At 37.9% G+C, this 14,265-nt stretch overlaps 1 protein-coding gene across 1 annotated transcript in view; it reads left to right on the top strand.

Moving 5' to 3' along the window:
* Nucleotides 1-14,265, top strand: part of GRK5 (G protein-coupled receptor kinase 5) — a gene marked incomplete at its 5' end in the record, with an annotated part of 102,532 nt that overhangs the window by 76,068 nt on the left and 12,199 nt on the right. Inside the window, 6 exons of the mRNA XM_015817244.1 lie at nt 1,842-1,905; nt 2,637-2,777; nt 3,644-3,834; nt 8,486-8,523; nt 10,807-10,896; nt 12,614-12,822. Of these exons, the coding sequence (XP_015672730.1) occupies nt 1,842-1,905; nt 2,637-2,777; nt 3,644-3,834; nt 8,486-8,523; nt 10,807-10,896; nt 12,614-12,822 (733 nt within the window). The remainder of the gene's footprint in view (nt 1-1,841; nt 1,906-2,636; nt 2,778-3,643; nt 3,835-8,485; nt 8,524-10,806; nt 10,897-12,613; nt 12,823-14,265) is intronic.

Genomic DNA, 14,265 nt, shown 5'->3' on the forward strand with positions numbered 1-14,265 from the left:
CGCCCCTGGCCCGTTTCCTAGGCGACCCTGCCCGAGCAAGAAGCGGCAGAGAATCCAGAGGCTCTCACGCCGGCGCCCTCAAAGCCAAACGTGGGCGTGGCCAGGTTTGGGTGGGGGCGTGGCCAGGTTTGGGTGGGGGCGTGGCCAGGGGAGGGAGGTGAGTTCCACCACCTTTTCTCTGAGAAAAAAAGCCCTGGATAAGGGTCAACAGAATTCAAGGTTGGCTGGACATAGCTCTTTTGTGGGTACGAAGGAACTTGAGATTGATGATGTGCTTGATCCCTCTCTGGGATTTAGCCATTTCATCTCCTACAGTTAGTGACCAGATAAAAGAGAACAGATATCAAATGGCTGAGGGATTGTGCGACTAAAATTCTGCATGAAGTGAAGGAAGGTTGTATTAGTAATTAATTCATTTGTAAATTATTCTCAATTCATCTTTTGGACTAACTGGGATAAGAACATAAGAATTGTTGGATCAGTCTAAAGGTTGAAGTCATCCAGAATTTTTGACCCATTAGATGCCAAGGGGAAGCCCTAAACTAGGAACTGAATGTATTAGCCTGATATTTCTCCAGCACTAGCGTTTTTCTACATTTGAAGATTTTTACTGCAAAATTTTCAGCCTGAGGTTTGTCATATTTTTATATTTTCTGACGTATTTTATTTTAGCACCTACTCCAGCCCAAATAAAAGTTCACAGCCTATTGCATTGCTGATGATATATACTTGATATCTATTGTTCATGGCAATACCACCCCTTGGCAGGTGCAATGTGATAGAAAAACAAGTAATGACGATTTGAATATTCTCCTACGCTATTTAGGAGCTTACATGGTTGGATAGAATCAAGATCACGTGAAGTATTAATACCACTTTACAATGCCTTGGTAAGGCCACACTTGGAATACTGCATCCAGGTTTGGTCACCACGATGTAAAAAAGATGTTGAGACTCTAGAAAGAGTACAGAGAAGAGCAACAAAGACGATTAGGGGATTGGAGACTAAAACATATAAGGAACGGTTGCTGGAATTGGGTATGTCTAGTTTAATGAAGAGAAGGACGAGGGGGGACATGATAGCAGTGTTCCAATATCTTAGGGGCTGCCACAAAGAAGAGGGAGTCAGGCTATTCTCCAAAGCGCCTGAAGGAAGGACAAGAAGCAACGGGTGGAAACTAACCAAAGAGAGAAGCAACCTAGAACTAAGGAGAAACTTCCTGACAGTTAGAACAATTAACCAGTGGAACAACCTGCCTCCAGAAGCGGTGAATGCTCCAACACTGGAAGTTTTTAAGAAGAAACTGGACAGCCATTTGTCCGAAATGGTATAGGGTTTCCTGCCTGAGCAGGAGGTTGGACTAGATGACCTCCGAGGTCCCTTCCAACTTTATCATTATTATTATTATTTTTAATTATGGGATTGAAAAGTATCAAGAATATATCATTTCTTCCTGTTTTTTAAAAATATGACTGCAGGAGCTTCCCCTTCTCCTCGACACACACCCTATGGCCAGATGAGAAAAGAGGAAGGTTAGGAGTGGTTGAAAAGCAGTTATCTCCAGAGCTAAATGATCTTTAACAAAGAATTTATGGATTTGTGGGAAATGAAGGGCAACAGGGCTCTGAAATACTGGCCCATATTTCAGTTTTAGAAAAAAAGAAGCAGCTAATTTATTAAAAGGAGAGGGGAATAGCTTGAAAAAAAAATGAAAAAAAATTCAGTGTTAAGGATGGCAACTGCTTGCCATGTCTTGGCACAGTTTCTTTTAAACTGATCCTTTAAAAAAAAGTATTAAAACATTTTTTTTTCACTACCCCAATTTTCTTTATTATTTCAGACAACCAGTAACAAAAAACACATTTAGGCAATACAGGGTATTAGGAAAAGGCGGCTTTGGAGAGGTGAGTAAATTCTTCTTTTACAAATTCTGCACCTGTAAGGGTAGCCAATTAACTTCTGCTGATCAATCTGATCTATTGAAACATTGAGAAATGGCATGATTTCATTCTTGCTGCGTAAGAGTTCTTAAACTTGATTCATTGGGTATGTGGGAAAGGGATAGACATGGTCTTTTCTCTAAGCTGAATTACTATTATTCATTAATTATTAATGAATGAATGAATTACTGATGTAGTTTTGGATTTTGGATCCTGGTCTTAACAATGGTAAGTCTCTATACTTAGTGGCTGTACAGTAGCTGTAGTCACATTTTATCCTCCCAAGCTTTGGGTGGGTTCCTCAAAGACCTTTACCAAAATTACCATAAAATATTATTAAATACACCGATACTATTTTTTAGCACAGCAGTTTTCCAGCTATTTTTTTTTCCTTGGCCTTTCCCACTTTTAGAAATGTAGTATCCCGTATTTAAGTAAATGGCAAGTGATCCTCTGTGCAAGCAACCCTTATTTACAGAGTATCCCAGCTCGAGATTGTTGTATGTATTATTTCTCTAAATTCAGAATATGGAAAACCAGACTTCGTTTCGTCCTCCTGCTGAATGTCTGTTTAGTCTCCAGTCAAAAGAATTTTCTTAAAATCAAGATAAAGTAGGGAAAAGAGATTGATTTAGCTAGGTTAACTGATCATTTGTTCTGTGTCTTCTTCCCTATTGTAACTTTTCCCTTTTCAGGTATGCGCCTGCCAAGTACGAGCAACTGGGAAAATGTATGCATGCAAAAGATTAGAGAAAAAAAGAATAAAGAAGAGGAAAGGTGAATCCATGGCCCTAAATGAAAAGCAGATTCTAGAAAAAGTCAATAGTCAGTTTGTAGTAAGTATTGCCAAATTTGTAATGGGCATCAGTTCTCATTAACAGGTGTATCAGTGAATGGCACTTATAGCAAAATATATGCAGTGCTTCTGATGCTAGCTCTGTATTCTTCAGTTATTACTTTTTGCAATTGCAGTGAATTGTTATGTATCATTCACTGGAATTTGACAGCACTGTGTGGTTCCAATATAATTGTTTATGGAAAAAACGGTCCTACAAAGAGCTCACTCTACGATGGAATGCATTCTCCTATTAGCTCTCTACAAGACCCTACCAGAGTCCAAAACTCTAGAATCTGTCAAGGCTCTTTTATTAGTTGCTGCTGCTGCTGCTGGAAGAATATATAGTAATAAAAAAAGACAATACTTAATGTTGAATGAGTAAATTCCCTAGCTTTTTCTTGAAGAACTAAATCTACAGTACTGTGTGTAGTATCATCTTACACATCTTATGAAAATATCTGACTATGAATGAAGGCAAATGTACGGGCCCCAGGATAATGTTGCAGGATTCAATTTGGGTTGATCACCAGGACCAGAGGTTTAGTCTTCCAAGCTTTTGGACTTGTGCCGGAGCCCGTCCTCAGAATTTCATTAAGGATGGGCTCCAGCACAAGTCCAAAAGCTCATAAGACTAAACATCTGGTCCTGGTGACCAACCCAGATTGGATCTTGCAATATCTGCCTGCCTGTATGCTTGCCCTGTGGTCTTTTTTTTAAATAGTCAGAATTCTATCCCGTTTCCTCTTCCTTTTAACTGATGGATGTCATGTCTTTTCTAACACAAAATGCTAGTAGCTATGAGTGAATTCTAGGTATGAATAATTTTCTTGAACTATAACTGTTGTTTAACAACTCTCATTCTAGGTCAATCTAGCCTATGCCTATGAAACAAAGGATGCACTCTGTTTAGTTCTAACCATAATGAATGGGGGAGACCTGAAATTCCATATCTATAATATGGGAAACCCAGGCTTTGAAGAAGAAAGAGCTCTGTTTTACGCTGCAGAGATTCTTTGTGGCTTAGAAGACCTACACAGGGCAAACACTGTGTACAGGTAAATTTTCTTTCATACTTTCAGAAACTCACGTGCATTTGCAGCTTTGTTCCTAGAGAAATTCTTATCCTCATATAATATTTCCTGTTTCTATTCATAGCTATCGATATGTTTCTCATTACCTTTTTTTGTACCATTACAATAAGAGAGCAAAACATGCAACATAGGTAGCACATCCAAATTAATGTATGATTAGGGTTTAAATGGCAAAGAGTTAAAATTCTCTCCCACCAAAAGATGTGGCCTTGAGCCAATGGATATAGCACACTTTATCTTTACAAATCTAAATAAATTAACGGGGTTTTGTTTCAAAAATATTCTAGATCAATCCTAAATAAAAATAAACAGAAAAAAATAAGGTCATGACAAAACAGCATTTTTCTTTTCCGAACATGTTCAATTTCTCTGGAGAAAAAAATTGCATTTTTTAATTTACAATTGAGTACTGGGTTACAGTAATTATAATGGTTATAAAAATTGTCATGCCAAGAAAAAATTGATAATAATCCCATGACACAACTTTTAGAAATAATGATGCGATAAAGGTTGAATAACAACATATGAAAATGATTTTTAACTATTTATACTGCAATTTAAAGTATGGGAAATGCTTTGATTTTCTTTCCCTAATGGCAAGTGAGCTACCAAAGAAAAAAAAAGAAAAAAAATCAGTCCTATCTCCCAGACATATTTTTCTGCACATTCATATCTCTACTCATATGCTTAGGTAAAATCTGCACAGGATTTTGCTGAGTCACTATGTTTGAGACACATAAGGAATATTCATATTGGGACTGGAGTGTCTGGCTGAGAAATTGGCTGGGACTCATTACCTCTGTCTTTATGCTCCAGAAATTGTATTTCATTTGGAACCTAATATATATATATATATATATATATATATATATATATATATATATATATATTGTCTTAAAAATTCAGACAATCTATTCCAGAATATTTTGCTTGTTCCAGGTTTTGACCATAAACAAAATCCAGAGGGGTCTTATGGGGTGAGTAGAGCAAGGATGATGCGTCATCCTTCTCTCCCTTCCTCTGCCCCATGGCCTGTACCCTGGCCCATCTACCAATTTTCCCAACAGTTTTATTCCTATCTTCCCTTAACCACCGTCTTGAATTCAAGTCCATTTCTGCCTCTTTCTCCGGGTCAAAGAGATGCCACAGTCCAGCCTTGGCCATGTAACTCTCCTCTCTCACTCCTTCCTCCTGCTCCTCCTTCTAGGCTAGAAGGCTTCTCTTCTTTTCATGGACACAAAGAGAGGTAGGGAAGGGGGAGTGCTAGGAAAATTGGGGGAAGGGTGGGCTGTATTTGAATTTTTGGGTGGCAGCAGACCACCTATCTGTCCTCAAGTTTTTCCAGTGCCTTCCTTTCCCTGTCCTCTGTAGCTGTAACCCACCACAGTTGCCCTTGAATTCAAGCATCTCCTGGCCTGCCTACTTTCTCCTCTGCGATCTTCCCAGTTGCCTTTGTCCCTAACTTACTTTAACAATGCTACTAATCACCTTGCCTTTTTTCCACTTTCCCCAGACACAACCACTTCTGCTTGGACCAGTCACATGCGAGGCAGATATCATGTCTTGACACCTATTATGGATCTATGTCCAGACAAGGCATGATGTTTTGGTCCTGATGCGAGCTACCCCAAAGTGACTGTTCCATACATAAAATGCTCATCTTAGATATTATCAGTTGATGAGGAATTGTTCCTGCTTCTTTATTTATGTAATGCAGGAGGGGTTGTTATTTAGATCCTGCAAAATACTAGCCCCGTGGGGATTGTAATGTAAACAACCTTAACAGTTTCTGATAAAATCTGCACTTCTGCAAAATTCTCTCCATGCTTTATTCTTCACAGTTCTTTCTATCTCCATGTGGTTTCCAATGCCTGAATGTAGAGTCCAAGTGCTAAATACCATTTTGATTGGGAACCTATCTGATAAAGATGCTTTTAAAGATAAATAGAACCAAGAGGCATAGATCTGAAGCATCCAAAGATCTAATAAACCTGCTTGAAATTAAAGGATAAATTTTCCCAAAGGTGCTTTTTTTAACAAAAAAAGGCAAATAGACTTTGTTTTTCCTTGAGGATATTTTGCTTCTCATCCAAGAAGCTTCTTCTGTTCTGACTGAATGGTAGAGGATGATGGATGAAGAACGGAAGAAGCTTCCTGGATGAGAAGCAAAATGTTTGCAAGGAAAAACAAACTCCGGTTGTCTTTTGAAAAAAAGCACCTTTGGGATAACCATAACCTGGATGATTGAGAATCTCCATAGACATTAAGGGATCAATTATTTTTCATTAGAATAACTGACTATGAGAGCAATTATTTATTTACAAGATAAAGTTTATGGCATTCATTAACTCACCGAATGATTTATTACAAGGTTTCTAAAAAAAAACTTGTAACTGTAGCTATGTTGTTATTTTTTAAATAGTAATATTTTTGGCAATGCTGATTTATACTTATTTATATCTGAGGTGACAAGAGTACTCCTAAAGTGATTTTATCACCTCACTTTTATCCAGGAAGCAATTTACTTCAATAAAATAATGCAATTGAGTGTGTTAAATAAGACTGTATACTTTCACAAATTATATTCCTAATAAATGAAGGCGAATATACATGTCCCAGGATAATGTTGCACGGTCCAATCTGGGTCGGTCACCAGGATCAAAGGTTTTCTCTTCCAAGCTTTCAGATTATAATAATAATAATAGTAAAGTTGGAAGGGACCTTGAAGGTCATCTAGTCCAACCCCCTGCTCAGGCAGGAAACCCTATACCATTTCAGACAAATGGCTGTCCAGTCTCTTCTTAAAAACTTCCAATGTTGGAGCATTCACCGCTTCTGGAGGCAGGTTGTTCCACTGGTTAATTGTTCTCACTGTCCAGCACGAATCCGAAAGCTTGGAAGACAAAACCTTTGGTCCTGGTGACCGACCCAGATTAGATTCTGCTATATTCCTAACATATGAAAATTATGTGGATAAAGTTATTGCCCTAAGTTTATGACACAAGAATTGTCTAGAATACAATTCAAGTTGACCATCAGACTAACTTGCAACAGAAAGGGTCCTGAAATTCTCCTTTTCAGTATTTTAAATTGCTTTCATTAAATGATTTAAGCATTGCCATTACTTGGAAGTAAACGTAATTATTTTTCCCCTATTAATCACTGGGGAACTTTTATTTGTTCAAAATATATTATGCAGGCACTATTTGTTATTATAAGCAAAAGCACATGAACTAAGAACATTTTGATTGTCTTCTTTTTGTTAGTTTAAATTCCTATTGACCTCACAAGATAAACTTCACAAGATAAACCAGTGCTAACAAGCCTACTTTTAAAACAAATAATACTGAGAAAATATGTGAAGGGAATGAGGATGTAAAATGGATGGCTTTATTTTAAATACCACCAAACGCTTATTCTTGGTGTTTAACAGAAAGGCACATGTTGGATTAATGTGATAAAGATTGTTCTCAACATACTTTTTCATCTTAATTTTAAACACTTCCTTGAAGAGCTGGATGTCCTAATCCATTGCTTTCTCCCACATTGGCTGTAGACATTTAATATTGGAATCAACACTACTATTAAGTAGAGTGAAGTGATTATTTCAGGCATTGGATTCTGAGGAAAGGAAGAAGTGTTTGCAACTCCACAAAACATAATGACTGTGCTTTTTGAGTATCTGTCCATTCACAAGACCTGTTAAAACAGACCTAGTGCATATATCCAATCGATCAATCAGAACAGAGCTGGAAGGGACCTTGGAGGTCTTCTAGTCCAATCCCCTGCTCAGGCAGGAGACCCTATACAATTTGAGACAAGTGGCTGTCCAGTCTTTTCTTAAAAACCTCCACTGATGAAGCACCCACAACTTCTGAAGGCAAGCTATTTCACTGGTTAATTGTTCTCACTGTTAAGAAATTTCTCCTTAATTCCAGGTTGTTTCCCTCCTTGATTAGTTTCCATCCATTGTTTCTTGTCTTGCTTTCTGGTGTTTTGGAAAATAAGAGACTATAACTTGCATCTGAATTCATTCATAATGGACAAGAAAGATTAATGTGAAGGTAACTCCTTTCAGAGAACTTTACATTCAATCATCCTATTTTTCTTAAACAGAAATAGTTAATAGCTTTCATTGCAATTTCTCAATTGCAGAGAAATTGACACATAGTTTTCCTATAGCCAAAACTAATCCTCTAGTTCAGACTTTCTCAACCTTGGCAACTTTAAGATGTCTGGACTTCAACTCCCAGAAATCCTCCAGTCAGCTACATGAATGGAAGTCCATATATCTTAAAGTTGCTAAGGTTGAGGAACGCTATTCTAACTGCTGCTGCTATACACAATGGCTGGCTAGAGAACACATACAAAATACTCTGCATGATGTCCTCATTGGTCACATCCAGCTGAAGTGAATGGCCCGAGATTATGGTAGACTGTGATTTTCATATTACTGCAAAGCCATGTGTTTCATTGACTTTCTGAATTCTTTTACTGGGTAAACTGACACCCTACTGCCTAAATGGTTGGAAAGTGCATTCTGATGCTTGCAATTTCCATTTTATCAAAGCAATTTCCACAGAAATAACAGCAGCGTTTCTTATTTTTTTTAAAGGGATTTGAAGCCAGAAAATATCCTGTTAGATGATTATGGTAAGTCTGAGAGCTTTAGGTAAAACATTTTTGTCTACAGTAAAATGGCTTATATATAGTTGTCTGTACACAGCCAAATCATTCTCTGCAGAGGATAAGAGGTTAAACAATAACCAACCTTTAACTTTGGGCAGATAAAATAGTGGCACTTTTGTCAAAAAGAGAAAGAAACCTTATGAAAAGAAGAGCATCTTATTACAAAGGTTTATACAAAGGTTGTATTTTCTCTTATCCAATGTTGAAGGTGACATAATGTGTGTGTCATTTCTCTGAAGATGGACTTCACACTTCTTGACCTTATGACTATAACAAAACATACCTGGATAAACAATGGGAATTGTGTCTTTGACCAATCAATATTATTACCAGCTAAACAATGAAAAATAATATGGGCTTCAAGAATGAAAGATGGGATGCCTGACTGTTTTTTATTTCAAATGCTCGTCAGAGTCAATACCCACTCCCAATTCAATTACATTGAATTATTTGTTCTATTTATATTTGTACAGATTAATCCATCAGCTCAGCAACTTTCTGAATTGAATAGAGTCACGAACAGCAAAATATACAGCCTTTACTTGAATCCCAGCTAGTTTGAAACTCATAAATAATATTACTCTGTTAGTCCTTCATGCAAGGCAAAGTTCTCCTTGTTGCAGAAATGACCTGATCTCAGTGGAGAAGTGCAAGGCTCCTGGTCCAATCCCCAATTTAAAAACCTGTAAAACAAGGGTGGAATATAACCCACAGAACTAAACTTTTCTTCCTCCCCCCATCATGGTCCCCACAGTCTCCTCTGACTGTGATTGCTGAAAATGGGTGGTAATGTCTCCTCTGATTTTGAGACAGATGTACAAGAAGCTGATAATGTAAACTTACTTACATTTTACTAGCTATACTGTACTTTCAAAAAACAAAAATCTCACTTTTTTTCTAGTTTTCTTTTTTGAAAGCCAGGTGGAAAAATTGTATAATCCTGTCCCTGCTCGTGTGTGGGATGTATCACCTTCAGCTTGGATTTTGTCCCTCCCGTAGTGACCAAATTCTCTTACCTTCCATCTGTAGACATCAAAAGGTTGCCCATCTCTGTAGGAATGGGTAGTATATGAGACATGGAAAATCTGTTACTCCAAGTAAACAAAATAGCCAAAATAGAAAACAGTCTGATGAAATAAGTATTTAAGTATGACATATTTAATTGCTTACATTGGTTTTTGTTTTTTTTTTGCTCTGGAGAACAGTAATCTTAGGGGTGGGTAGGATAAAAACATATTTATGTATTTATTTATAAAAAGTATTGGCTGCCCATCTTACCATAGGGTAACTCTGGGCAGCTTATAGTTACATATATAGTTAAAAAGTTAAAATCAGACATTAAAACGAGGACACATAGGGACGGCAGGGGCGGAGTAGGGGGGGGGAGATGGGATCTGTTATTAATCAACCAGTTCCATTGCACTGTTCCCCCACTGGGGCCCTAAGCCAACTGGCAGAGCCACCTTTTTAGGCCCTTACGAAAAGATAAGAGTGAGATGACTGAACGACTGGGTGCAGGAAATTCTGCATAATAAAAATGCTCGTAATTTGAATTGGTCAGTTGGTTTGCTCCATGGGCAGTAATCTTATATTACAGGAAGGCAAATCTTACAGAATATTAGGACATCGTTCCTAAAGGTAAAAATAGTTTGACAGTCAAGGAATGTGAGCAACCATATTTTAAATATGCTTGGATTCCTTTCACTAAGCAAGGAATTACATTTGATGGTATGAATGATTCATCCCAATTCCACCATTTTCCACCTATGATTCCAGGGTTTTTTTTCCCCATCTCATGGAAAGGAATAAAATAACATAAAATCTTGCAGTTTTGCTTTTTAGCCAACTTTTGCTTTTCTGGGATGAAAAGCCTCTGTCATAGCATCCTTTCAAGGGGATTTTAAAGAAATTAAATGCATTAAAAAGTGTTTTTCAATGTTTAGTGCATATTCAAGATTAACTTTAATGTGTTTAGTGCAAATCAAGATTAACATTCTTGAAATTCTCCCTACTATCTAAGACCATCTTATGTTGAAGCTTGCACTTTTATCTGAAAGCAGAAGGACATTTGGCCAGCCCTGATATCAAGCAGTTTCCTTGATCAATTTTTCAGATGAGTTCCTCCAAAGAATTAGTATCATTTTCTTCCCTGCAGTGTTTAGATTTGTTTTAATAATGTATTTAATAGCAAAATGATAGTTTTCTACAGATTTATGCCTAAGCTAACTTTTCTCCCATTCACTTTAGGCCACATCAGAATATCTGATTTGGGTCTAGCTGTTAAAATTCCTGAGGGTGACTCCATCCGTGGACGAGTAGGAACAGTTGGTTACATGGGTGAGTGGTCTGAAATACTCTGTTGTTTTCAACTTCGAAGACTATTATTTCAACTCTGTAATGTAAAAGAAAAAACAAACTCTGTTCATGCGTGATAAGCTGTCACAATTCAACATGACTGAACAGATGGCTGAATCTCTGACATGTAGGATCACTTGACCAAGTCACAATTCTTTGTGCATTCTCCCCTAAGTGCTTGAGTGCAAAGGCAGTATCCCCTAAATTGGGTTTATATAACACTCAGCATTGGTAAAAATTAAACATGTATTTATTTAATAAGAACAGTGCATGAAATAAGGAATTGTGAGGATTGTCAGTAAACATGGCGTCCATGAATGGCCTTTGGAAGAACAAGATAGCACTCGCCTAATGAACCATTTGAATATTTTCCGGCATTTAGAGTTTCTGAACTATCAGTGTCAGCACCCCGTTGTTTTAAAGCTATGTCCTAGATACTTTTATGTCTTGATTCCTGCCTCCCCACCCCTTCCCCGCAACAGCTATAGTTGTCAATTTATACTTCGTACCAAACTCTGTATTGCAATGGGTTGCAGAGGAAGGCATTGAATGTAGGAATTGCTCTGAAAATTTTTAAGTAGTTTCTTTTCATTCTTGATAGTTTTAATGAATTTCTCTAAGCTGAATGACGTGTGAAATAGCGTCCATAGATTCTCCAGGCATTTTTTATTTGTAAAACTTAGTAAATATTAAACCTCATGCTTCAGAATAATTAAAAAGAAAAGAATGAAAATGAGATTATTGCATATAAATGGCACTAAGATTTCAACTTAAATCAGAGATGGGCATCTGAGATTGTTCCCTGAGTCTTGTGCACCCTTAGCACCCCTTTACAGTCCCTGGAGCCCCCTCCCACTACACTACCAAACACTGGGGATGCAGTTGCTTGCTGTTTTCAGGTAGCCAAACAAAATTGTCATGATCACATGAGGACACGATATGATTTAAGCACATTAGAAAATTCACATCATTTGCATAATAACATCACGGCATGTGTGAAATCATTGTGGCTTGTACCAGACTCCAGTGTGAAACTGGAGTCTAGTTTCATATCACATATAGTAATGTGACTTGTGTGATAAATACAACTAATTAAATATAGACTGTTGTTAGGGGCCAGCTTATATGGTACCCATATCCTTTACAGATCTTTGAAAAATTCCATTCTATATTTTCTAAGGGGGCAAAGTAGTGGTGGGATTCAGCCGGTTCGTACCTCTTCGGCAGAACCGGTAGCTAATTTTTTGTTGCCCAGGACCAGAATGGACTTCCGGAAGCGGCATCTACACAGAGAACCGGTTGTTCACATATTTGAATCCCACCACTGAGGCAAAGTAAAGTAGTTGGAATGATTCAGATTATCCAAGCTGACAGATATCCTTGTGTACTGGGTAGTATAGATTATCACAGAATAAATAGGCCTCCATTCCTAGATGGAGATTTAAATCCTGGAAATATATAGTTGAACTATCATGGAGAAATAATTATTTCCAACTGTATGGAAGTGAACCTACACAAATGGCTTAATTTTATTATTATAATTTCCTGTGAAACAAGTTCCACTGAGCTCCCTCCTAGTATCAAATTGATCCTTGGCCAGACTAAATGGAATCTCTTATTTCATTCTTGCCTCAATAGTCATGCTGACGTCAATATAGACATAGGAAACTTTTCCCATTGTCTCTTTCCTTTTTCCCAGCTCCAGAAGTCTTGAATAACCAGCGATATACCCTTAGCCCTGACTACTGGGGATTAGGCTGCTTAATCTATGAAATGATTGCAGGACAGTCACCCTTTCGAGGGAGGAAAGAAAAGGTGAAGCGGGAAGAAGTAGACAGGAGAGTCTTGGAGATGGAAGAGGTGTATTCCCATAAATTTTCTGAAGAGGCAAAGTCTATCTGCAAAATGGTAAGGGGGTCACTTTGTGTGAAAATCAATTAGTAGACTGTTAATGATCCGATAATTATGGGACAATGATTAAGATACTGTGGAAAAGCTTTTTCAAACCTGGGGTCATACAGATGTATTGGTCTTTAACCCCCATAGCCCTTGAGCAGGAATTCTAAAATCCGAAGTCCACTGCATGTGAAGTCACAATATTGAGGTAGTAGGCCTTTTGCTGATCATGGCCCTAACAAATGTTACATTTTGCTACCTTCTAGAACCAGCCCCAGTGTTCACAAGCTTCTTTCCCCATGTTTCATTCATTTATATAGTGAAAGCTGTCAATTACTTTTGTTTACCTTTCCATGAGATGTGTTCCCCCTTCGGTAAGATGTGCATTTTGAAATGTTTCCCACTACAACTACTTCCTTGCCTCCATGAGTTTTAAATTACTGAAGTTATACCAAGCCAGACTGCTGATCTAGCTCAGTGCTATCTACAGTCATTTGTCAAACTCAAACTTGCCGCTAAGCTGTTGTTCCACTATTACTTGGAAATGACGGGACTGAACTGCCTAAAAAAAGATATATTTCATCATTAAACCAGGCATCACCAGAATGTGAGGTCATGATGGAGGTCATACTTGTTCATATCTAAAAACAAGCTGCCTTCATTTCTTGGGATCCATTTGCTGGAATTCTCCTTTGAGAGACCTTATTTTTATAGCCACTGTCCCAGATCACTTCTAAGCACCACCCGGGGCAGGCTTGTTAGACTTGTGACATTCTTGACTAGAATCACCAAGGATAGCTTTCAATAGGTCCCTTTCTTGGGGCATTGTACCATAAAACATTGATCAATTGCTGTGATAAACTTGAACTAAACTGGGGCATCATACTGAATTCTGGAGTGAAACTGCCTGCTTGAATGCAGCCCATGCTCTGTATCAGTTCTTGGAAAAGAAGAATATCTAATGTTGGAAGACTGGGCTGAGCACTAGGCCCAGCATGACATCCGTCATGGAGAAGTTGAAAGAAGAGTAAGGGGAAAGGTGGGACTAGACAAAAGTGTATTGAACCTGGATAGATTATTTAGGAAGGCACTCAGGAATAGGTTGAAGCTATAATAGGAATCACTCCTGAGATGACAAAAGTCATTGAAGGCAAATCCTGGTCTTGGGATTGAGTTGTGTCAGATATCGAATGCTGAAAATATAAAATTTTAACACAGAAACCAGAGTTTGTCCAGGCAGGAAAACAGGATTCCTGTCTTACTCAGAGACCCTGTCCAAGCATATTCTGACAGCTTTATTCATAGGTAGACACACACATTCTGAGGTTATGGTTGTCACCATGACGTTTGAGAAGCCCTCTATTATATCTCTTTTCTTTAAAGATACAGTTTGTCTTGTCCTTATTTCAGAAGTTGTGGGAAATTAGAATCTACCAGTTAAGCCAGTTGCATAGG

The sequence above is a fragment of the Protobothrops mucrosquamatus genome, unplaced genomic scaffold (genome assembly GCF_001527695.2).
Source record: "Protobothrops mucrosquamatus isolate PMUCROS unplaced genomic scaffold, P.Mucros_1.0 scaffold566, whole genome shotgun sequence".
Classification (NCBI taxonomy): domain Eukaryota; kingdom Metazoa; phylum Chordata; class Lepidosauria; order Squamata; family Viperidae; genus Protobothrops; species Protobothrops mucrosquamatus.